Source organism: Pristiophorus japonicus, chromosome 12 (assembly GCF_044704955.1).
Source record: "Pristiophorus japonicus isolate sPriJap1 chromosome 12, sPriJap1.hap1, whole genome shotgun sequence".
Lineage (NCBI taxonomy): Eukaryota > Metazoa > Chordata > Chondrichthyes > Pristiophoridae > Pristiophorus > Pristiophorus japonicus.
In genome coordinates, this window is record NC_091988.1 from 53,036,282 (window position 1) to 53,060,133 (window position 23,852).

General features: G+C 46.5%; 1 protein-coding gene across 1 annotated transcript in view; it reads left to right on the plus strand.

Annotated features, from left to right (window-relative positions):
- LOC139276879 (interleukin-17 receptor E-like) overlaps positions 1-23,852 on the plus strand; it is a 39,413-nt gene that overhangs the window by 13,056 nt on the left and 2,505 nt on the right. Inside the window, exons 2-6 of the mRNA XM_070894877.1 lie at positions 2,721-2,768; positions 8,235-8,280; positions 16,712-16,860; positions 18,882-18,947; positions 23,671-23,722. Of these exons, the coding sequence (XP_070750978.1) occupies positions 2,721-2,768; positions 8,235-8,280; positions 16,712-16,860; positions 18,882-18,947; positions 23,671-23,722 (361 nt within the window). The remainder of the gene's footprint in view (positions 1-2,720; positions 2,769-8,234; positions 8,281-16,711; positions 16,861-18,881; positions 18,948-23,670; positions 23,723-23,852) is intronic.

Consider the following 23,852-nt stretch of genomic DNA (forward strand, 5'->3'; position numbering starts at 1 on the left):
AGAAACTCAGCATAACCAAGTTCCCCGCCGTTCACTGTCCACCACCCCCGCAAAATTACTGACCCCTCCCAGTGGAAATCAGGTCCCCCCCACTCTCTGACCCTGCGAATTTTGAATCCTATGTGCTTCATATTGGTCAACTATTGAAAGGTTGCAACACTTCAATGTCAGCTGTGGCTCAGTGGGCAGCACCCTCACCTCTGAGTCAGAAGGTGGTGGGTTCACATCCCACTCCAGAGACTTGAGCATATAAATCTAGGCTGATGCTCCCAGTGTCAGTACTGAGGGAGTGTTACACTATTGTAGGTGCTGTCTTTCAGATGAGATGTTAAACTGAGGTCTCAGCTGGATGTAAAAGATCCCATGGCACTATTTTGAAAAAGTAATGGAGTTATCCCAGGTGTCCTGGCCAGTATTTATCCCTCAATCAACATAATAAAAACAGATTACCTGGTCATTATCATATTGCTGTATGTGGGAGCTTGCTGTGTGCAAATTGGCAGCCGAGTTTCCTACATTACAACAGTGACTACACTCTAAAAGTACTTAATTGGCTGTAAAGTGCTTTGAGATGTCCGGTGGTTGTGAAAGGCGCTATATAAATACATGTCTTTCTTTCTCCATTTCTGTTCAGAGGCCTTCAATGAACTATGTAGCAGCTCCCTCTAGTGTAAGCGACTGGTACTGCATCATAGTGGTTAACTCCACCATTCCCAGGGACATCACACTCAGACATTATATAGGTTCTCGCCCTCCCACCCCAAAATGTTCCACCCAATGCTGTTGGTATTCTCTCATGTTGTTGACTGCACACTATTATTCTTGTGGGCATTGGCAAGTCTTGTTCTGTAAATTTCTGTAAAATGCACAGTTCTGGTGTCCATATTATAAAAAAGGATATAGAAGCACTGGCAAAGGTGCAAAAAAGATTCACAAGGATGATATCAGAAAAAATTTAAGAGGCTGGGGCTCTTTTCTCCAGAGAAGAGAAGGCCGAGGGGTGACCTGTTAGAGATCGTTAAGATAATGAAAGGGTGTGATAGAGTAGACATAGAGAAAATGTTTCCACTTATGGAGGAATCTAAAACTAGAGACCATAAATATAAGATCGTCACTAATAAATCGAATGGGGAATTCTGGAGAAACTTCTTTATCCAGAGAGTGGTTAGAATGTGGTGCTCGCTACCACAGGGAGTAGTTGAGGTGAATAGCATAGATGCTTTTAAGGGGAAGCCAGATAAGCACAAGATGGAGAAAGGAATAGAAGGATAATCTGATAGCATTAGATGATGGAGGAGTCTCATGTGGATCATAAACACTGACATAGACCAGTTGGGCAGAATGGCCTGTGTGTGCTGTAGACTCTAGGACCAAGATATATACAGGGGCGGGTGTCAGTCGGGTTTCCCCCTATGCTGTGGATTTTTTTTTTGATCAGGATCCCCGCCTGGAAGTCAGGCTGATTGGCAGGCTAGAGCCTGGGGGGAGGGGGCGCTGTCTGATTCAGCGGGTGAGGTCTTTGGATGTGGGTAGTTGTGATGGAGATGGGTGAGGGGGGCGGTCTTTGAAACATTTCCTCTGCCCACCTGGGGCTCGCTTGCCATGTAGGAGTTCCGAGTAGAGCTTGCTTTGGGAGTCTTGTGTCGGGCATGCAGACAATGTGGCCCACCCAACGGAGCTGATCGAGTGTGGTCAGTGCTTCGATGCTGGGGACATTGGCCTGATCGAGAACACTGACGTTCTGAGCATCCCCACCGACATCTGGGAATCACTGGCCAAAGACCGCCCTAAGTGGAGGAAGAGCATCCGGGAAGGTGCTGAGCTCCTCAAGTTTCGTCGCCGAGAGCATACAGAAAACAAGCGCAGGCTGCGGAAGGAGCGTGCGGCAAACCAGACTCCCCACCCACCCTTTCCTTCAACCACTGTCTGTCCCACCTGTGACAGGGACTATAATTTCCATATTAGACTGTACAGTCACCTAAGAACTCACCTTTAGAGTGGAAGCAAGTCTTTTTCGATTTCGAGGGACTGCCTATGATGGGGTGGGTGGGGGGGGGGCGGGTCCGATCCTAGGGAAAGAGCTCAGATTTGGGGGCCAGGGGGAAACACTCCTGTTCCTTTTGGCCCACAAGTGCTGTTAGGGCACTTTTACTTCTTCCCCGAAGCTGTCGTCGCCTCCCTTGAGCTGCTGGGCTTCCCGAGGCCTGGGAAACCCAGCCGGCCAAGGCTAAACATTTAAAGCAGGTTAAATGTGAGGTTCCCAGCCTCAGTATAATATTTAAATGGCCAACTTGCCTCCTGTCCCGCCTCTGTTAAACCCGGAAATGGGCAGGTTATGATCGGGTTTGAGATTTTTAAAGTTTTTACATTTCATCCGACCCCAACGTACCCGTTTGTGGGTGGGGCAGGGCGTAAGATGACCCCTTATTTAACTATTGATCAGTATGAAAAGAATCACAGAAATTATATAAAGCATAACAATACTTTTCCAAGCACAGTATTCTGTGACAAAACAAACAAAATGAGAATATAGTACTGTTATCTTGTTGATTTGTTTCAGAAATGTTACTGTAGTCATCAAGGGGTTAACACCACAACATCACTGTCCAGCTGTTTCGACACTGTCTATTTATATTTGGTTATCCGATTGGAATCATTTGGATGCTGCACAGTGTTCCCCTTAAATAGTACCTGATATTCTCCTTTCCTCTATTCCACAGGACATTGTGTTTGAGAGCGTTGATCGACATTCTCAGATGTGTTTTAAGGTAATTGAGAGTCTCGCTTATTCACAACCGGCTGGATTTTGGGGTTTTTTGGCAAAAACAGTAGCGATAGGTGAAAATTACCATTTCCGCTGCGCTACAATTTTCAGGCCAAGCTTTCAGCACTTGATGTCTGCATTGGTAAGGGAGGCGTTGCACATGCATTCACGGCGCAAAAATGCGAGTTTCGCCAAATTTAGTGCGAGGCCAGGAGCTCTGCGAGAGAGGCCTTGGGAGGGAGGAAAAACAAAAAAAAATAACTAAAAAGAAATTCCGAAAATATTACCAAGATCCTTAACTATCTACTTATCTTTTTTGCAAGTTTTCCTACTTATCGCTGCTGGCAGGGCTGCACCGGCCGGCTTTACCTGTCGGTATTCTGGACGTGGCATACGGGTCGGGAGAGTGCCGAAACTCGGACGGTAGCGCAATCTGCGTTGTTACACGTCCGGCGCACCTCTCCCCGGCGGTAGGTCCCATCGCCGCCGCAAACATGGAGCCGAGGATCCTGCCCAGGCTTTGCGACCGGGTTTTCGCTGTGGAGGGTCAAAAAGCGGCAAAAACCCGGTCGCAAACCACCCCGAAAATCCAGCCGTATATCTTATCACCATGAAAGCTCTACCTCACCACCACTTCTCTTGACCCCTCCACTGTCTCTAATTTGTCACACTGCTTATCTGACATCCAGTGCTGGATGAGCAGGAATTTCCTCCAACTAAATACCGAAACCATTGTCTTTATCCCCGCCACAAATTCCGTTCCCTAGCCATCGACTCCATCCCTCTCCTTGGCAACTGTCTGAGGCTGGACCAGACTGTTCGCAACCTTGGTGCCGGATTTGACCCCAAGATCAGCTTCCGACCACATATCCGCTCCATCACCAAGACTTTCACCTCTGTAACATCGCCCGACTCCACCCCTGCCTCAGCTCATTTGTTGTTGAAACCCTCACCCATGCCTTTGTTACCTTTTAGATTTGACTATTCCAACTCTCTCCTGGACAGCCTTCCATCTTCCACCCTCCATAAACTTGAGTTCATCCAAAACTCAGCTGCCCATGTCCTAACTCGCACCAAGCCCAGTTTACCCATCGCCCCTGTGTTCGCTGACCTACATTGGCTCCCAGTCCAGTAATGCCTTGATTTTTAAAACTCTCATCCTTGTTCTCAAATCCCTCCATGGCCTCGCCCCTCCCTAGCTCTGTAACTTCTTCCAGCCCTACAACCCTCCAAGATCTCCGTGCTCCTCCAATCCTGGCCTGTTGTGCAACACTAATTTTAATCATTCCACCATTGGCAGCCGTGCCTTCAGCTGCCTGGGCTGTAAGGTCTGGAATTCCCTCGCTAATCCTCTCCGCCTTTCTACCTCTCTCTCCTCCTTTAAGGTGCTCCGTAAAACCTACGTCTGTGACCAATCACCTGTCCTAAGATCTCCTTATGTGGCTCGGTTTCAAATTGATAATGCCACTGTAGAGATGGAATGTTTCACTACATTAAAAGTGCTGAATAAATGCAAGTTGTTGAAAGGATAATTATTAATGGTGCAATAATTCATACGTCAATAATTAAAAGACATTGGGCATTCCAATGACTATTTTAGGTAACCCATATAGATAATAATTATTCTAGTCTGTGATTGGAGTATGAAGTTGATTGAGTGTACTGATTTAAAAATTTGATTGGAAAAAATCTTGAGAGGAACAACTAGAATCACAGTGTTTAGGAGGTATCATTTAATTGGACTTCCACCTCAGTCTGAAATTCTAACATCACACTCGTGCAGCACTAATACAACATTTCATCACGGCGATCACCCACAAAGAACAGAAAGATTGCCGCTAATTACCTCTCATAGATTTCTGCTTTGCCATGTAATGCAAGGCACATGCGCGCACACAGACACACACGTATACACGCACACACGCAAACACACACACATGTCAATTGTAATACTCCCACCTTGGCTGTCCTTCAACACCAACCATTGATCAAACCTGGGATATTCCTAATCTGAAAAGTTCAATACACAGGATGCGTGTAGCCAGGGGCCATGAGTGGAGCCCTTGGAAGCAGGTTTTAATTCACATTGAGATTTCTTACTAATACAAGTCACCTTATTGGAAGCTTTAAGGGAATAAAGGATTATGGGGAACGGGCAGGGAAGTGGAGCTGAGTCCATGATCAGATCAGCCATGATCTTATTAAATGGCGAAACAGGCTCAAGGGATCAAATGGCCTACTCCTGCTCCTATTTCTTATGTTCTTATATTCTTTAGATCCATTCTGTATGAATATGGCTGAAATTAGGCATGTGTAGGGCAGGGGTTGGGTGTTGGTGGGATAGTGGGAGTGGGTGACAAGAGATTTGCCAGGACCATGCAACACCCACACATTCACATTAGATAGCACCCTTCTCCATGCACATAAGTAAGGGAACGGTAGCATAGTGGTAATGGGCCCAAATTTCCCCAGGAGTTGCTCTGTTTTTTTGGGAGCAACTTGATTTTTCTGGAGGATCCTTTTAGTTGCAATTCTGGCCACTTAATTTGCGCCAGTGTAAGTGAGTTAGTTAGGTTTTTTTTAGTTTTGTTTTTTTTTTCAAAAAGGGGCATTACCAGCCACTCACGCCTGTTTTGGCCATTTGAGCAAGTTTAGCCAGTTAAAAAGTTACTCCAAACTAACTTAGGCCAGCGTAAGTGGGCACCCTTGTATGTTCAGAAAAACCTTGCGGTGACTTAAAAAATCAGCGCAGGCAGCCAGAGATAGTAGGTGGGGGAAGGGGATCTCGCAAAGCACTAAACACCTTCACAACAACATTAAAGAAGCATAAATACATTTAAAGCACCAAGCACTAAACAAAGCAGTACATTTGCACCAAGTACTAAACAAAGCACAAAATGTAATAAGCAATTAATAAACAAATAAAAAATAGAAGGAACCCTGCACCTAAAGCACCAAGACCAAAGTAATAAACAATCAATCAATCAGTAAATAACAAATAAAAAATACAAGTCCGACCTTAGGGAATGCAGCGGGCCGCCGATGAAGGAGCCCATTCGGCCAGGGCTAGGGACGGCGTGCTTCGGGCCCCTCACAGATTCGGCCTGCCAGGAGCTACTGCACATGCGCAGACTCTAGCACGCATGTGCAGAGGCCCCGGCACTGTTTTCAACGCCGGGACCTGGCTCCGCCCCCAATCCACTGGGCCACACTACACCACCACCAAGGAGAGGCTGGGGAACGGCCAGAATCGGGAGGCAGATTTTTGGCGCGCTTGGAGGCAGACAAAAGCGGCGCACCTCAGGTGAGGGCGTCAGAAAAAGGGGTTGGGGAAATTTGAGCCCAATGTTACTGGCCTAGAAATCTGGTGCCAAGAGTTCAAATCCTGCTACGGCAGCTGGGGAAGTTAAATAAATCTGCAATAAAAGGCTAGGAATAGTGACCACTGGCTCAAAATTGGCCAGGAGTTGCTCCGTCTTTTTTGGAGCAACTTGATTTTTCTGGAGTATCTTAAAAATCCCCATTTTGCACTTCAATTTAAACCAGTGTAAGTGAGTTAGTTACAATTTTTTTAGTTCAGCTTTGTTTTTCTCAAAAGGGGACATTACCAGTCCCCTATGCCAGTTTTGGCCATTTAGGCCACTTTGGCCAGCTAGTAGTTACTCCAAATATACTTAGGCCAGCGTATATGGCCACTTCAGAAAACCCTTGCAGAGAGTTAAGAAATCAACAGAGGTAAGTACATCGGAGGCCAGCAGAACTTAATGAATGTGAATAGGATCAAACAGCTATACAGGACATCATATGATAAACTTCGCAAAGTTAATTTACTATACAACAGAAGCATTCATGGAAGCTTAAACTACAAAAATAAAAGAAGTAAAGAGATAAAACATATTAACATATTTTTTTCAAATTATCCAAATAAAAAATAGAAGTACCTCCTGCTCATAATTCTTATGTTCTTACGCAGGAAAATATTTTCATCAACAAGGTTAAGAACTTTCTTGAGTAAGCTCAGTAAAATTACTGGCTACACAGTTATCACCCCCCCCCCACAATCAAAACTCTTCCCCCCAACCCCCCCCCCCACTCCCCATCAAAACTCTCCTCCTCCTCCTCCCAGCCCCGCCCCCCCCGATCAAAACTCCCCCCCCCGGGATCAAAACTCTTCCCCCCCACTCCCCCCCCCCCCCACTCCCCATCAAAACTCTCCTCCTCCTCCTCCCAGCCCCCCCCCCCCGATCAAAACTCCTACCCCCCCGGGATCAAAACTCTTCCCCCCCACTCCCCCACCCTCACTCCCCATCAAAACTCTCCTCCTCCTCCCAGCCCCTCCCCACCCCCCCTGGGATCAAAGCTCTTCCCCCCCCACCCCCCCTCACTCCCCATCAAAACCTCCTCCTCTCCCCCCCTCCCGATCAAAACTCTCCCTCCTCCCTCCCCCCTAGCCCGATCAAAACTCTCCCCCCCCACCCCCATTAAAACTCTTCCCCTCCCGATCAAAACTCTCCCCCCCCAATCAAAACTCTCCCTCCTCCCCCTCCCCGGTCAAACCTCACACCAACCTGTTTGTAGCCTTAGCGCAGGAAGGCAGCGGACCGGCCTGTGTGGCAGGCCACTCAGCCCGGGATAGGGACGGGACGCATCGGGTCCCACACTGCAGCACGCATCATCAGCAGGAGCTACTGCGCATGCGTGAACGCTATAATGCGCATGTGGACAGTTACCGGCACTCTTTCGCGCGCAGGGCCCTAGCTCCACCCCCCAATGGAATCGCCATGTTGCGCCAAGCCCCAGGAGAGTCAACAGAGCGGCCAGAATCCAGGGACCACTTTTTGGTGCCATTTTGAGCCTAGGAAGTCGGCGCATTTCACGTGAGTGCGCCGAAAAAATGAGTGGGCCAAATTTGGGCACCATGAAGCTACTGGATTATCATAAAAGCCCATCTGGTTCACTAATGCTCTTTAGGGAAGGAAATCTGCCATCCTTCCATGGTCTGACCTATATGTGACTCCAGACCCACAGCAATGTGGCTGACTCTTAAATGGCCTAGCACGCCACTCAAGTGCAATTGGGGATGGGCAATAAATGCTGGCTTTCCCAGCGATGTCCACATCCAGTGAACGAATAAAATAAAAGGGCAGTTTAGGCTGAGTAAGTAAAAACACACATTTATACATTCAATACTCATGACCTGGAGGCATACTTACCTGGAATAGATGGCAGTGCTGAAAATACAGAGATCAAAACTGGTACAATTGTGTCATGGTCTGATCCAGCAATGGTTTTAGAGCTTGTCGCCTGGAGCAAGCTGTTTCATCGCCTTGTGAAGGAGCTTGTAATTTGACGTGGCAATGATTTATGAGTGTGAGAATCGTGTAGAAAGACTAGTGTTAATGTTGGCTGCACATACCTTCATTTTCAGGACATGATGCCACTAACGTTCTTACCTTTTGCTTTTTTGCAGTTTAAATATAGAAACAGCAGCCACGTTGAGTGCCGAAACAGGCCAGGTATATTCGTTTTTATTTTTTGTTTTAAATTATGATTGCAGAGTTCGCAGCCTCTAAAATGAACATGTCTCTGAACATTCAGAGGGATCCACAGCGCATTCTTCTGTAGTCAGGAGGAGAATGGGAATATACCAAACCCATTTATCAGGAAAATCTGCCTCGAGATTAGGATTATCGAATGTACTAATGTGTGTGTTTTGTTTTACTCAGCATAAGCTGACTTCGTATGTGTATCGCGTAGTCGTGTCTAATGTGCAAGTGTGAGTGTTACATGGTCCTGGCTCGTGTATTGACAAATCTCTTATCACCCACTCCCACTATCTCCCACATCCCCCTCCCCTCGCTCCCCATGCCTAATTTCAATCAGATTCATACTTTATCACTCACTGAGAATTTCATGCTCTCTTCCTCCAGCTTTAAGTCCGGTACTTTACGAGAAATTCCTCTGTGCTCCTCTCTTCATGAATCCTCCAGGGTTCCTGGCATTTCCCACACTACAACAGTGACTACACGCCAGGAAGTACTTCATTGGCTGTAAAAACTTTGAGACCTCTGGTGGTCATGAAAGGCGCTATATAAATGCAAGTCTTTCTTTCTTTCTTTAATTCTCCAGTTGCTGGCAAAAGATACATTTTGGTCCTCGCCCACCGATATTCAAATTTTCTGCTTCCAGAATTTAGGGCAGGGCCAGTTTGGTGATCAAGATTCCTGCACCACTGCTCTTGAGCGATTGGTCGCATTTCAGAACCTTGATCTCATTGCCCACTGGCCTCTTGACCTCTGCTTGGCTGCCGCCCTCTGACCTCAGCCAGGTCAGCTGCCTTGCAGAGCGGCTCACCCTCAGGAGGGCGTTAAACCTCTAGTTCCCCCACACCCGTACAATGGCTTACCTGTGCTCAGGAGAGCCATAAAATGCTTAGCGCGCATTCCTAGCTTGATCAGGGAAATTTGGGCTCAATTTTGGCCAGGAGTTGCTCCATTTTTTTTGGAGTAGGCTGCTTTTTCTGGCGTAACTTAAACATCCCCAGTTTCCCCAATCAATTTGCACCAGCTTAGTTACGTATTTTTAGGTTAGTTTTTTTTTCTCAAAAGGGGGCATTACCAGCCACCTACGCCAGTTCTGCCCAGTTAGGCAACTTTGGCCAGCTAATAGTTACTCCATTTCTACTTAGGCCAGCGTATGTGGCCACTTGAGAAAATCCTTGCAGAAAGTTAAAGAAATCGGCGCAGGTAAGTACATCGGAGGCCATTCGGCCTGGGATAGGGGCGGGAAGCAGAGAGGACCTGGACCTGAACCAACCAAGCCTTACCCTTAGCAATGTTTGCAAACAAAAACTACTAACAATTCTATAAGAAATAAAAATGTGAAGTCTACCTTCATCATAAAACTGCAATTCACCTTTCTGCACTCGGTCTGGGACGGCAGTGGGCCGGTGCAGGAGGCCACTCGGCCTGGGCTAGGGGTGGGACAACACACCGGGAGGTCACTCAGCCTGGGCTAGGGGTGGGACAACACACCGGGAGGTCACTCGGCCTGGGCTAGGGGTGGGACAACACACCGGGATGTCACTCAGCCTGGGCTAGGGGTGGGACAACACACCGGGAGGTCACTCAGCCTGGGCTAGGGGTGGGACAACACACCGGGAGGTCACTCAGCCTGGGCTAGGGGTGGGACAACACACTGGGAGGTCACTCAGCCTGGGCTAGGGGTGGGACAACACACCGGGAGGCCACTCAGCCTGGGCTAGGGGTGGGACAACACACCGGGAGGCCACTCAGCCTGGGCTAGGGGTGGGACAACACACCGGGAGGCCACTCAGCCTGGGCTAGGGGTGGGACAACACACCGGAAGGTCACTCAGCCTGGGCTAGGGGCGGGAGGAAGCGAACTGGCCGGCACCGGGATTTAACAGAGAGGCTGCATATCAACGGAGAGTAACATTTAACGCACAGAGCGAATCACTCAACAACTGTTCAGTTAGGAGGTTAGAATTAGTCTGACAGAATAATGCCACAAACTGTCTTGTATAAGAAAACAGTCTTCTTCAAAGTCCAGCCAACAAGCAGTCTCAGCTGAGCTGAGTAATGCAGTGCATTAAAAAAAAAATACCGGGTTTTTACAAAACTCTCCAGGAAACAAAGTAACAACAAAAACACATTAGACCTGATTCTGCTTTGCAAAGTTGAAAGCAGACAGAGGTACTGGGAGTGTGTGGCTTGTATGATGTTCATTTTTCTTCTTTCTCCAATCTACCTACGCACACACGCACACACACATACTCACATACACACAATGAAATAAATTCCATGGTTGAAACCTACTTTGATCAAGGTCTAGTTCCCTTGTGTCCATTCCAGCTTCCTTGAGGCCCAGCTCTCACATCTCAAAATCTTGCCTCCTTCATTGTTTGACCACCTGACACTTGTGGGTGCGCATGCGCAGCCATCACCATTCTCCACTGTGCATGTGCAGACGTCTCGGCACATTTTCCAGCGCAGAACGCAGGCTCCACCCCCCCGAGTCGACTGGCCATGCTGCGCGACTGCAGTGAAGAGGCCAGACAGCGGCCAAAGTTGCAACATTTTTTTCCGGCGAATCTCTGAAGGTACATAAGTGGTGCAACTCTGGTAAGTATGCTGAAAAATGGGCTCGGCCAAAATTGAGCCCTTTATATCCCTAGCTAGTAACCAGATTTGCAAATCATTTGGAACTACCTCCTGTAATCAGCCACCTAACATTGAATGGCAAAACTTTAATAGTTTGTTACATATGCTTGCACTTTCCAGCCAAATTTGCCACGTAAATTTAAACTGGAGAACCGTTTCCCTATACACCCTCTCTTGATGTAATGTATGCACCGGTGAGTATGCTCACAGGTTTGGGGGCACCTGAAAAGTTCTTGGACTGTGCGCCCCTCCTCTTTAATCAGAGGGCACTTGATTAAAGTATTACAACAAAATAGTTGTAGAGCTGTTGCAGCCGACGCCTCACAACTTGAGCCTCCTCCGGGAAATCCCCTCCGTGCCTTTCAGTTCTGTGCGGAGGGGATTCCTGTATGGGCTGCTCTTGCACACTCTCCACTTTGTCATCCTCGTCTGCCGTCTGAACACGCCATGGCGCACCATCCTGCTATCCGGGGGAAGTGGGGATCCCCAGTGGAGTTCTCCCTCTATTTATTGGGGACATGGCCTGGAGGGTGTTGCACGGAACAGTCCCGTGCAAAAAGTTTTTAAGTCAGTTCACGGGCTCCCAGGCCGCCTATAGTTTCTGCGGTCTAGAGGAGTCCGTGTTCCACGTTTATATTGAATGTGTGAGGTTGCAGCCCCTCTTCCAATATCTGAAGGGGCTGCTCCTCAAATTCTGGTTGCACTTCAGTCCCATACTTCTGATCTTTGGGCACCCTATGCAGAGGGAAGCAAGCAGGTCGGAAGGCCTGCTTGTAGGACTGCCCCTGGGCATGGCCAAGAAGCCATCAGCCGGTCCAGGCAGCGGGCGGTCGAGGGGGTCGTTCAGCCCAACTGCCTGCCTCTCTTCTGCGGTTATATCCGAGCCAGGGTGTCCCTGGAGATGGAGCATGTGATGTCCACCGGTATGCTTGCGGCCTTCCGCGAGAGATGGGCACCGGAGGGACTGGAGTGCATCATCACCCCCGGCAACCAAATTTTAATTTGAACCACGTCAAAAGTTTAATTTGTTTAAGTATGTCGGGTTTAGTGCCCCCCCTTTTAGCCAGGGGGCACTTGTATAATTTGTATTTTGGTGCCCTCAAAAAAAAAGGGGGCACTTGAAAAGTTTTTGGAGTGTGCCCCCCCTTTAATCAGGGGGCACTTGATTAAAGTATTACAACAACATAGTTGTAGAGCTGTTGCAGCCAGCACCTCACAACTTGAGTCTCCTCTGGGAAATCTCCTGAGTGCTTTTCAGTTCTGCGCGGAGGGGATTCCTGTACGGGCTGCTCTTGCACACTCTCCACTTTGCCATCCTCGTCTGCCGTCCGGACACGCCATGGCACACCATCTTGCTGTCCAGAGGAGTCGGGGGTTCCCCAATGGAGTACTCTCTATGTGGGAGTCCTCCCTTTATTTATTGGGGACTTGGCTTGGAGGGTGTTGCATGGAACAGTCCCGTGCAATCAGTTTTTAAGTCTGTTCACGGACTCCCAGGCCGCCTATAATTTCTGTGGTCTAGAGGAGCCCGTGTTCCGTGTTTATGTTGAATGTGCGAGGTTGCAGCCCCTCTTCCAATATTTGAAGGGGCTGCTCCTTATACCCGAGCCAGGGTGTCCCTGGAGATGGAGCATGTGATGTCCACCGGTATGCTCGCAGCCTTCTGCGAGAGATGGGCACCGGAGGGACTGGAGTGCATCATTCCAACCAGGAACAGAATTTTAATTTGAACTTTAATTTGATTTGATTTGTCAACGGTTCCCTTTTATGTTCACTTGTTAATTTGTGGTTCAAAAAAAACAAGGGGGCGCTTGAATAAAAGTTTCTACCAAAATAGTTGTAGAGCTGTTGCATTGTGAGTGGCTTAGCCAGTCACATGATGTTCACAAGACCCAATAAAACCCCAGTCAGTTGGGTCTAGGTCATCCATGATGAGGTATGTAGTTGTGAGCCTGATGGACGAACTGGTAATGTGTAGCGTGATTGTTAAACCTTTGTTAGTAAACCAACTAATTCTTAATAGCAATGTGTTACTATGAATTTTTAAGCAAGAACCCATGAAGCAAATACATTACACTTGATTCCTTAAACTTCTGCCTGTACACTTCAGGAATTAAATCATAAGCCCTGATGACAGCATGCTTTACAACATAATCAAAGCATTGGCACGGTTGACATGAGAAAACACCATGAGCACTTTGCTACTTAATTCATTCTTGGGATGTGGGTATTGCTAGCAAGGCCGGCATTTATTGCCCATCCCTAATTTCCCTTGAGGGCAGTTAAGAGTCAACCACATTGCTGTGGATCTGGAGTCACATATAGGCCAGACCGGGTAAGGACGGACGATTTCCTTCCCTAAAGGACATTAGTGAACCAGATGGATTTTTATGACAGTCCGGTAGTTTCATGGTGATCTTTCATTATTGATAGTTGCTTTTTTCATTCTAGATTTTTTTTAAAATTTGTTCATGGGATGTGGCATCACCAACATTTATTGCCCATCCTTATTGTCCTTGAGAAGGTGGTGGTGAGCCGCTTTCTTGAACCGCTGCAGTCCTTGTGGTGAAGATACTCCCACAGTGCTGTTAGGGAGGGAGTTCCAGGATTTTGACCCAGCGACGATGAAGGAACAACGGTATATTTCTAAGTCAGGATGGTGTGTGACTTGGAGGGAAACTTGCAGGTGATGGTGTTCCCATATGCCTGCTGCCCTTGTTCTTCGAGGTGGTCGAGGTTTCAGGTTTGGGAGGTGCTGCCAAAGAACCCTTGGCGAGTTGCTGCAGTGCATCTTGTAGATGGTACACACTGCAGTCACGGTGGTGGTGGGGGGGGCAGGGGTGGGGGGGGGCGTGGTGGTGGATGAGGTGCCAATCAAGTTGGTTGCTTTGTCCTGGATGGTGTCGAGCTTCTTGAGTGTTGTTGGAGCTGCACTCATCCAGGCAAGTTTTAGTAAATTTAAATTCCCCGGCTGCCGTGGAGGGATTTGAACTCTTGTGTCTGGATTACTAGTCCAGTAACATTACCACTATGCTATCGTTCCCATAATGATGTTGTGAGCTGGTTGATTTATTCAGTTTTGTCCCACTGGCAATTCAAATGCCTGAACAAAAATATCAGCATCATCCCTCCTTTAAAATTTGGATGAAGATTTGATATAATAAGATGGTGGGTCCTGCATTCCACAGCCCCACTTACCAAACTCACTGCTTTTCCATAAAATGACATCACAGTAACAGGTCATTCAGCCCAACCAGTCCCTGTTGATGTTTATCCCCCATCAGCAGTAGTCCTAATCCCATGTGTGCGCCGTGTTCCCAATGTCCCATCTGTTCCACTTTCCTTCGACTACCTATCCAGCCTAGTCTTCAATGTCATTATGTTCTCTGCTTCATTCAGTATCTGCAGCAGTGTGTTCCACAGTCTCACAAGTCTGTGCCTAAAAAGGCTTCTCTTGCCGTCTTTCCTAAATCTCTTACAGTGAATCTTACATCTACGTCCTCTTGTTCCATACCCTTCAATCACCAGAAACAGTCTGATTCTATTTACTCATCACCACCATTTTAAACACTTCTATCAAATCATCCTGTAATCACCTCTGTTACAACAGTCCCAATTTGTCAACATACTGATGTAGGTCTCTCTGTCAGTTTGAGAGCGTGGCGATGTTCTTCCTCCCTCTCGTCAGCCTTGTACTGTTTCTCCTCACGCTGCCGTTATTTTGCCATCTCATTGGCGCGGAATTTACATCATTCCCTCTTATCGAATCTGTGTTACTCGTTATCTCTCTCTCGCTGAAATTGGGGCTCCTTTAGGTAAAATTCTCTATCTCATAAATTCTGCCTCCTTTGATATGTTTGACATTTTTAGTTATTACTGTTTCTGTTCCAGTCACTGTTAAATATTAACATTACCACTTTCAAATTGCTCTCAACATACCAGGGGCTGCCTCTAATTCTTATGAATTTAGGTCTGTCATAGATATCTACAGCTGTGGCTAAGTGGGTGGCACTCTCGCCTCTGAGTCAGAAGGTAGTGGGTTCAAGTTCCACTCCAGGGACTTGAGCACATAAATCTAGGCTGACATTCCAGTGCAGTGCTAAGGGAGTGCTGCACTATTGGAGGTGCTGTCTTTCAGATGAGATGTTAAACCGAGACACTGTCTACTCTCTCAGGTGGATGTAAAAGATCCCATGACACTATTTCGATAGAAGAGCAGGGGAGTTATCCCCGGTGTCTTGGCCAATCCCTCAATCAAAACAACAAAAATAGTTTATCTAGCCATTATCACATTGTTGTTTGTGGGAGATTGCTGTGCACAAGTTGACTGCTGTGTTTCCCACATTAAAACAGTGACCGTACTTCAAAAGTACTTCATTGGCTGTAAAGTGCTTTGAGACGTCTGGTGGTCGTGAAAGGCGCTATATAAATGCAAGTCTTTCTTTCTCTCTCTCTCTTTCCTTTTCTCCTTTTCTCTCTTGGGTTCAGTGTGTCAGTCTGTTAGCTGGCTGAGCATCTTATTTTTATAGGAGTTGAGTCACAACTGTTCTGTATGCACTGATATGGTAGTATATCAATGAAACGCCCTTGTATTCGGGACCTTGTGCCTTGTGCAGGTGTATTTTTTCAATCTCTTTGAAGGGGGACCAAGTTAACACTGGATGAGGCACAGTTTGGTTCAAATTGTGAGCTATTTATTCCATTGTATGGTGTGATGTACAGTGCAGAGCATCTGATCAGGGAGAGGGGTACTGTCCTGGGCTGTAGGACAGGGTACAGAGACTTGCTCGTTTTAAGTTAGGTATGATAAACTTAGTTGAATCATTACAACTTATATTCACGTAATGATGCTAAAATAAATAACATGCGATGTTGCCCCCACTCCAGTGGTTTATTATACCTAACTTAAAAAGAATAAGTCCCTGTACCCTGTCCTACAGCCCAGGGCAGTACCCCTCTCCCTGGTGTCTCCTGTCTTTTCAACCTTCCTGCAGTACTTTGCTACCTGACTGACTTCTTGTTGTCTGTGCTCTGATATTTAAATGCCTCTCTCACAGACCAAGCAGTCAAAGAGGTTTCCAACACATTTGTGTGAAGTCTTTTCCTAAATACCCGGACAGTCCAATGAAGTGTCTATTATTTGGTCTCTGGGAGGAACAACTTCACACAGCATATTAATCACCTTTCATCTGATGTTGGGTTCACAGCTGATTGGCATTGTCCTGAAAAACTAACCCCATTTGAACTCAAAACACTTTAACTCTTTAACTCAAAACACATTTTAAAATAACTCGCATCCATTCCATGGAAAATGGCCAAAGAATCCTGAAATGTTGGATTTTACGAGTTTGTGTGTGATTTTTTTTGTGAATGTGTGTTGGTAAGCTTGTGTGCGAGGAGAGCTTGTTTTGAGTTATGTGGGTAGAAACACTCTTGCACAGTGAGGCGTTGGGGGAAAAATTATTCTGGATGAGTGATGCTGCCAGTCAATTTCTTGCTCATTCAAGAACAAACTAGCAATTTTCATTTTAGGAATGGCGTTGAGGGGGGAGGGCGACAGGAGGTGGGGAGGGGAGTGGTTACTGGTGCCATAAACAGCAACAACGACTGTGTCTTTAAAGTACAGAATGAACCCAAGCACTTGAATTCTTTAGTGAATTAAAAAAATCTGCATAAACTTGAAATGAACTGTATTATAGTTTGATGCCATTGATGACAGTGTCTAAACTGATTAACTAATATCACAGAGGATCTCTCATTTTCAGACACTGATTGGAACGTTACCATGGTGACAGAACCAAACAAGCTCATGTTGACCATTGCCTCACACTTCCCAGCATCCTTCAGCGCCGTTCTATGCAAGATAATAGGAGATGAATGCAAAAACTTGAGTCTGATCTACCGCTTAACCCAGGTTAGAGCTGCTTGATACCTCAACCTTGGCCAAAGTTCATCTCCTGGGAGAGGTGGAAAACCAGATAAAACACCCAGGCCAATTTGGCGGGGGGGTGGGGGGGAATCTGAGAAATTCCTCCAACCCCTTTAGGCAATCGAAACTGATCCGGGAGATCGGTGATAATGCTATGTAGACGTCCCTTTTGTATGAGATGATCTCCGCCCCAGCCCGAAACAACTCCAGCTCTCACTTGAAGGAATTCAGCGAATTGGCATTCACCGTACAAGCGGAAGTCTGTTCCAGAGGTCCTCTATTCTCTGGGAAAAGAACCATCTCCTGACATCTAACCTAGATCTGGCCTTCTATAACTTTAGTTGGAACAAACCGTCTACTCGAACACAATTTATTCCCTTCATCATCTTATAAACCTCGATCTAATCATCCCATAGACTACACTTCTCTAAAGTGTGGAATACCAGCTTTTAGCCTATCTTGGATGCTTCAAGATAGGGGATTAATCTAGTGGTCTTCCTCAGCACACTTTCCAAGAAGATGAAAATTGAACACAGTATTCTAACGGAAACCTGACCAAGGACTTGTACATGGACAAAATAGTATGTTTTAACTTATACAGGTACAACGTCTCAAATTGGAATTGTCCAAAAACCGGACATTTTTGAGAAAATCCCATTTGATATTCAGTAAAAGAAAATCTGGAATTATTGTCCAAATACCGTGGGGCTGGACTAGTTATCGGCCTCGCCACTATATTTTAAGTGGCGTGTGATCAGTCCGAGCCTTGCTGAATGACCCTTGACCCACCCCAACCCGACCTGACGCACGCCACCATTGGTACTTTGTCTGTCTCAGTAGCATACGTATGCCCTTGATTTTCTTGTCCGAAATCTGAAAATCAACAAGGTCTCGGTCCCAAGGTTGCCGGATTTGAGACGTTGTACCTGTAGTCAATTGTCCTATAAATGCACCCCAATTTGCTCTCGCTATTGCTTCATGGCTTTGCTCATGAACCTATGCACTAGAATGGCATATCTCTTTTTTTCTCCACCTGTTTTAATGCTTTTCCCTGAAAGATGTATGTATTCACCCTGCCCACATCCATAACACCACACTTTTCTAAGTAGGCGAAGGTGAACAGAATACTTTTGATATAAAAAGAGAAAATGCTGTAAATACTCAGCATGTCAGGTTGCATCTGTGGAGAGAGAAACGGAGTTAATGTCAGAACTGTGAAAAGTTAGAGATATAAAAGATTTTGTGTAAGGGCAGGGAACAGGGGTAGGGGAAGAAAAAGCAAAAGGGAAGGTCTGTGATTGGGTGGAAGGCAGGAACGATTAAATAACAAAAGATATGATTGTACAAAGCAAAAGGAATTGGTAATGGGATAAGTAAAGAAACAAAAGATGGGTCTAGGAGAGGTGTAAATGGCAGAATCATCAACAGCTGCCAGCTGAAAAAATAACGCCAGAGGTTATGGTCTGAAACTGTTGAACTCAATGTTGAGTCCAGAAAACTGTAACATGCAGAATAGAATGATGAAGTGCTGTTCCTCGAGCTTACATTGAGCATCATTGGAACAGTGTAAGAGGCCGAGGACAGAGCAGTCAGAGTAAGAATACTTTTGATGTTTTTTTCCCCCCAGCTGGTGTCAAAATCAATGCTCCAGATCAGACACAGTACATGATAGAAGATGGATAAAGTGACTTATGCTTTACCACATCAATATGCCTTCACTCCGACCTTAGATAAGCCTCTACTCCACTAGTATGATAGTTCTATTTCCCGCACCAGATATGCTTCAGAGACGCTGCCAATTGAATTCGGGCTGTTTTCTGATGCAAGCTCAGATTCACTGTAAAAGGGGCTGAAGCTCCCTAGAATTCTTTAATCTCAGACTTTTACAGCTGACAAAGAGCTGGCACCCCACTCTCCTGTCTTCCTGTTCTGCCTTATTTCTAATCAATTTTGTGCTGCTCTGTTCGAATGGATGTTCCATTTAAAAATGTTTATCTTGTTCACAGATTGAACAGAACACCCAGAAACTCCTTATGATTTTGCCTGTGGAAAGCCTTGAATTCTGTGTAAGGGTAGGTAACTCGTCAATTATCTTAAAGGACTTCGGCAGCGGAGGGGAATTCTTCTTCCATATTTTTATTGAAAATATCAGTATGGGTGTCATGTATTTGCTTCATGGGTTCGTTGCTTAAGAATTCATAGCAACACATTGCTATTAAAAACTAGTTGGTTTATCAGCAAGGGTTTAGCAATCACTCTACACATTACCAGTTCATCCACCAGGCTCACAACCATATGCCTCATCATGGATCCCCTGAACCCAACTGGTTGGGGTTTTATTGAGCCTTGTGAACATCAGGTGACTGGCTAAGCCACTCCCAACTCAACAGCTCTACAACTATTTTTGTAAAACCATAAGTCAAGTGCCCCCTTATTAACCGGGGGCACTAAAACAGACAAATCAACAAATGAACTTTTTACCATAACTTAAATCAAATTAAAATCTGGTTGCCGGGGGTGAAGATGCACTCCAGTCCCTCCGGCGCCGACCTTTCGCGGAAGGCCACGAGCATACCGGTGGATCAACAGCTCTACAAAATCTGTGAGCATTCTCACAGGTGCATACATTACAATGGGAACATGTACAACATGGGAAATCCTGCACCCGATGGGTTCTTCACGAAAGTTAGCAGGAGGAATTTCACTACTCCTCTTCTGTCTCCCCCCCATCCTCTCCCAGTATCCCAGGAGAGAGAATTAAGCAGCTCTGTTAACTAAAACAGCTGGGTAAAGAGACATTGATAACTTGTGAATTTGGCTCAATAAACTCAGTAAATCTTCCGTTAGTGGAAGCTATGGTGAAATCTGGAATAAGAACAACCACAGCGTTCTGGTTTTGGGATCTTCCGTAAAGCTTTGTGATGGGAAAAGGATTGAGAACCCGAGAGAAAAAATAAACTAGAAATAGCTGCTTGTGATAATAGTGGATGAATGATTAACAAAATGGGCTAATGCCTCCATTAAAGCAGTGGGCCAAGGAATCCCATCGGAACACACACAGCTCTGATCTGCTATCATTGGCAATAGGGACTTCTAGCTGAATGTGAATAAAGGAACGAACTTGAATTTACAATTCTTTAATTGAGACATTCAGCGGAGCATTCACGCAATGTTGGAAATCTCTTTATATTGGTCTCTAAAGGTGTACCCGGTTCTACTTCAAGATCACTGTGGACCAGCTTAACATTGTACTGCTGCCATAATGGGTACTTGTTAAGTTCCGAGTGGAGATCAGATACTACTGACCTCAGATTCCTAATCCATTAAAAATAATATGCTATTAGTGGCAGTGGTGGGGCACTTTGGAGCAGAAGTGAACCAGTAGTCAAATAATCCATGGCCGAACGCATTAGTTTCTGACGCGTGACGACTCACTGCTACTGCGGTCTAAGCTATATAGTTATTCTTTTCATGGAGGGACCGGTCCTCTTCCCTACTATAATGTATGCACCTGTGAGGATGCTCACAGGTTTGTAGAGTTGTTGTCCTCACAACTTGAGCCTCCTCCGGGAAATCCCCTCCGTGCCTTTCAGTTCTGTGCGGAGGGGATTCCTGTACGGGCTGCTCTTGCACACTCTCCACATTGCAATCCACATCTGTCGTCCGAACACGCCATGGCGCACCATTTTGCTGTCCGGAGGAGGCGGGGGTCCCCAATGAAGTCCTCCCTCTATTTACTGGGGACTTGGCCTGAAGGGTGTTGCACAGAGCAGACCCGTGCAATCCGTTTTTAAGTCAGTTCACGGGCTCCCAGGCCGCCTGTAATTTCTACGGTCTAGAGGAGTCCATGTGCCACGTATATGTGGAATGTGCGAGGCTGCAGCCCCCTTCCAATATTTGAAGGGGCTGCTCCTCAAATTCTGTCTGCACTTCAGTCCCACACTCCTGATCTTGTGCGGAGGGGAGCGGGTAGGTCCGAAGGCCTCCTCGTAGGACTGCTCCTGGGCACGGCCAAGGGTGCCATCAGCCGGTCCAGGCAGCGGGCGGGCGTCCAGCCTGACTGCCTGCCTCTCTTCCGCGGTTACATCCGAGCCAGGGTGTCCCTGGAGATGGAGCACGCGGTGTCCACTGGTACGCTCGCGGCCTTCTGTGAGAGGTGGGAGCCGGAGGGACTGGAGTGCATCATCACCCCCGGCAACCAAATTTTAATTTGATTTTATATGTTTTAAAGTTTAATTTGTTTTATTGCCGGTTTTAGTGTTCCCCTCCCCTTTTATAGGGGCCACTTGTAAATTATGGTTTTAGAGCCCAAAAAAACCCACAAAAAAAAAAAAGGCACTTGTAAACTGTTTGTAGTGTCCACCCTTTAATAAGGGGACACTTGATTTAATGATTATTTATTGTTTTCTACAAAAAGAGTTGTAGAGCTATTGCTCTCACAACTTGAGCCTCCTCCGGGAAATCCCCTCCGTGCCTTTCAGTTCTGCACGGAGGGAGATTCCTGTATGGGCTGCTCTTGCACACTCTCCACGTTGCAATCCACATCTGTCGTCCGAACACGCCATGGCGCACCATCTTGCCGTCCGGAGGAGGCGGGAGTCCCCAATGGAGTGCTCACTACGCGGGAGTCCTCCCTCTATTTACTGGGGACATGGCCTGGAGTTTGTTGCACGGAGCAGTCCCGTGCAATCCGTTTTTAAGTCGGTTCACGGGCTCCCAGGCCGCCTGTAGTTTCTGCAGTCTAGAGGAGTCCGTGTTCCACGTATATGTGGAATGTGCGAGGTTGCAGCCCCCTTCCAATATTTGAAGGGGCTGCTCCTCAATTTCTGGTTGCACTTTAGTCCCACACTCCTGATCTTTGGGCATCTTGTGCGGAGGGGAGCGGGTAGGTCCGAGGGCCTCCTCGTAGGACTGCTCCTGGGCACGGCCAAGGGGGCCATCACCCGGTCCAGGCAGCAGGCGGTCGAGGGGGTCGTTCAGCCCGACGGCCTGCCTCTCTTCCGCGCGTACATCCGAGCTGGAGTGTCCCTGGAGATGGAGCACGCGGTATCCACTGGTACACTCGCAGCCTTTCTCGAGTGGTGGGCACCGGAGGGACTGGCGTGCATCATCACCCCCGGCAACCAAATTTTAATTTCAACCATTTGTCTAAAGTTTAATTTGTTTAAGTTTGTCGACTTTAATGCCCCTCCCCCCCCCGTTTTAGCCAGGGGGCACTTGTATAATTTGTGTTTCTGGTGCCCTAAAAAAAAACAAGGGGGCACTTGATTTAATGATTTATGTTTTCACAGATACAACTCAAAATAGTTGTAGAGCTGCTGTGGGGCTGAAGGGACTGGAGTGCATCATCACCCCCGGCAACCAAATTTTAATTTGATTTAAGTCACAGTTAAAGTTTAAATTGTTAATTTGTGGGTTCCAGTGCCCTTGCCAAAATTGGGGCATTTGATTTTATGTTGTACCAAAATAGTTGTAGAGCTGTTGCAAAAGTTTAATTGATTTAATTTGTCGGTTTTAGTGTCCTTTTTAAGGGGGGGCACTTGATTTATAGTTTTCACTAAAATAGTGTAGAGCTGTTGCATTTTGAGTGGCTTAGCCAGTCACATGATGTTCACAAGACTCAATAAAATCCCAGTCAGTTGGGTCTAGGTCATCCACAATGAGGTATGCAGTTATGAGCCTAGTGGATGAACTGGTAATGTGTAGTATGATTGTTAAACCTTTGTTAATAAACCGACTAGTTCTTAATAGCAATGTGTTGCTATGAATTCTTAAGCAAAAAACCATGAAGCAAATACATTACAGCTAAGTTCCATTGGGTGCGGTTCTGCATGACAATACAAGCTTTCGGGTGAAGAGCACCACTGCATGTCCCGAACTAGAGCTCTGCTGTAAATATTTCTGCACAGAGCATCACGTTAGGCTGCATTTGCATGATATTACCAATCATAGGCCGTCCCTCGGAATCAAGGAAGACTTGCTTCCACTCTAAAAATGAATCCTTAGGTGGCTGAACAGTCCAATACGAGAACCACAGTCCCTGTCACAGGTGGGACAGATAGTCGTTGAGGGAAAGGGTGGGCGGGACTGATTTGTCGCACGCTCTTTCTGCTGCCTGCGCTTGATTTCTGCATGCTCTCGGCGATGAGACTCGAGGTGCTCAGCGCCCTCCCGGATGCACTTCCTCCAATTAGGGCGGTCTTTGGCCAGGGACTCCCAGGTGTCGGTGGGGATGTTGCAGTTTATCAGGGAGGCTTTGAGGGTGTCCTTGTAACATTTCCTCTGCTCTCCTTTGACTCGCTTGCCGTAATATTAGGCCCTTCATTGAAACACCTATGAACTCACCCCTTTTTGGCATGGAAGCAAGTCATCCTCGATACGAGGGACCGCCTATGATGATGATGATGCTTCTCAATTAAGTTTTCTTTTCAATGAGAATCCAACAATATATCAATGGTGCCTCCACACCCTCTGAAGTGGAATGTAAGATTAGAAATGGTGGATCCTCTGTGAATGGAAATACTTCACAATACTGGCAATGGTACCAGCCCTCTGAGTGGTATGCAATACTCCAGCAGCAAAGCTATTAGGCTCTTCCCCATCCCCCACCACACAAAATGGAACCTTTAGAGAAAACGGCACCTCCCCCAAGAGAGGCAACATCAAATAAAAGATTAAAAGAAAGTTTTAATAACTTAGCCTAGTAAGAAGAAGACAAATTGGAGTGGAATCACTCTGTCCAAGCGGTATCTATTATAGAACTTAGTCACATGTTTTTAAAAATCTCTTTCTCAGGTCTGGCGTTCTGACGTGGCCTTCTCTGGGAAGCAACTGCTTTGTCCATACTGTAAGTGTTGCAAATAGTTTTATCAGAAGACCTATTTTTTTTTAAATTATCGTACTGCAATTGCGATGTTCGGAGAATCTTTATATTGTAACTTTATGTTTCTGTAAATTCAAACTCTGAATTTTTCAAT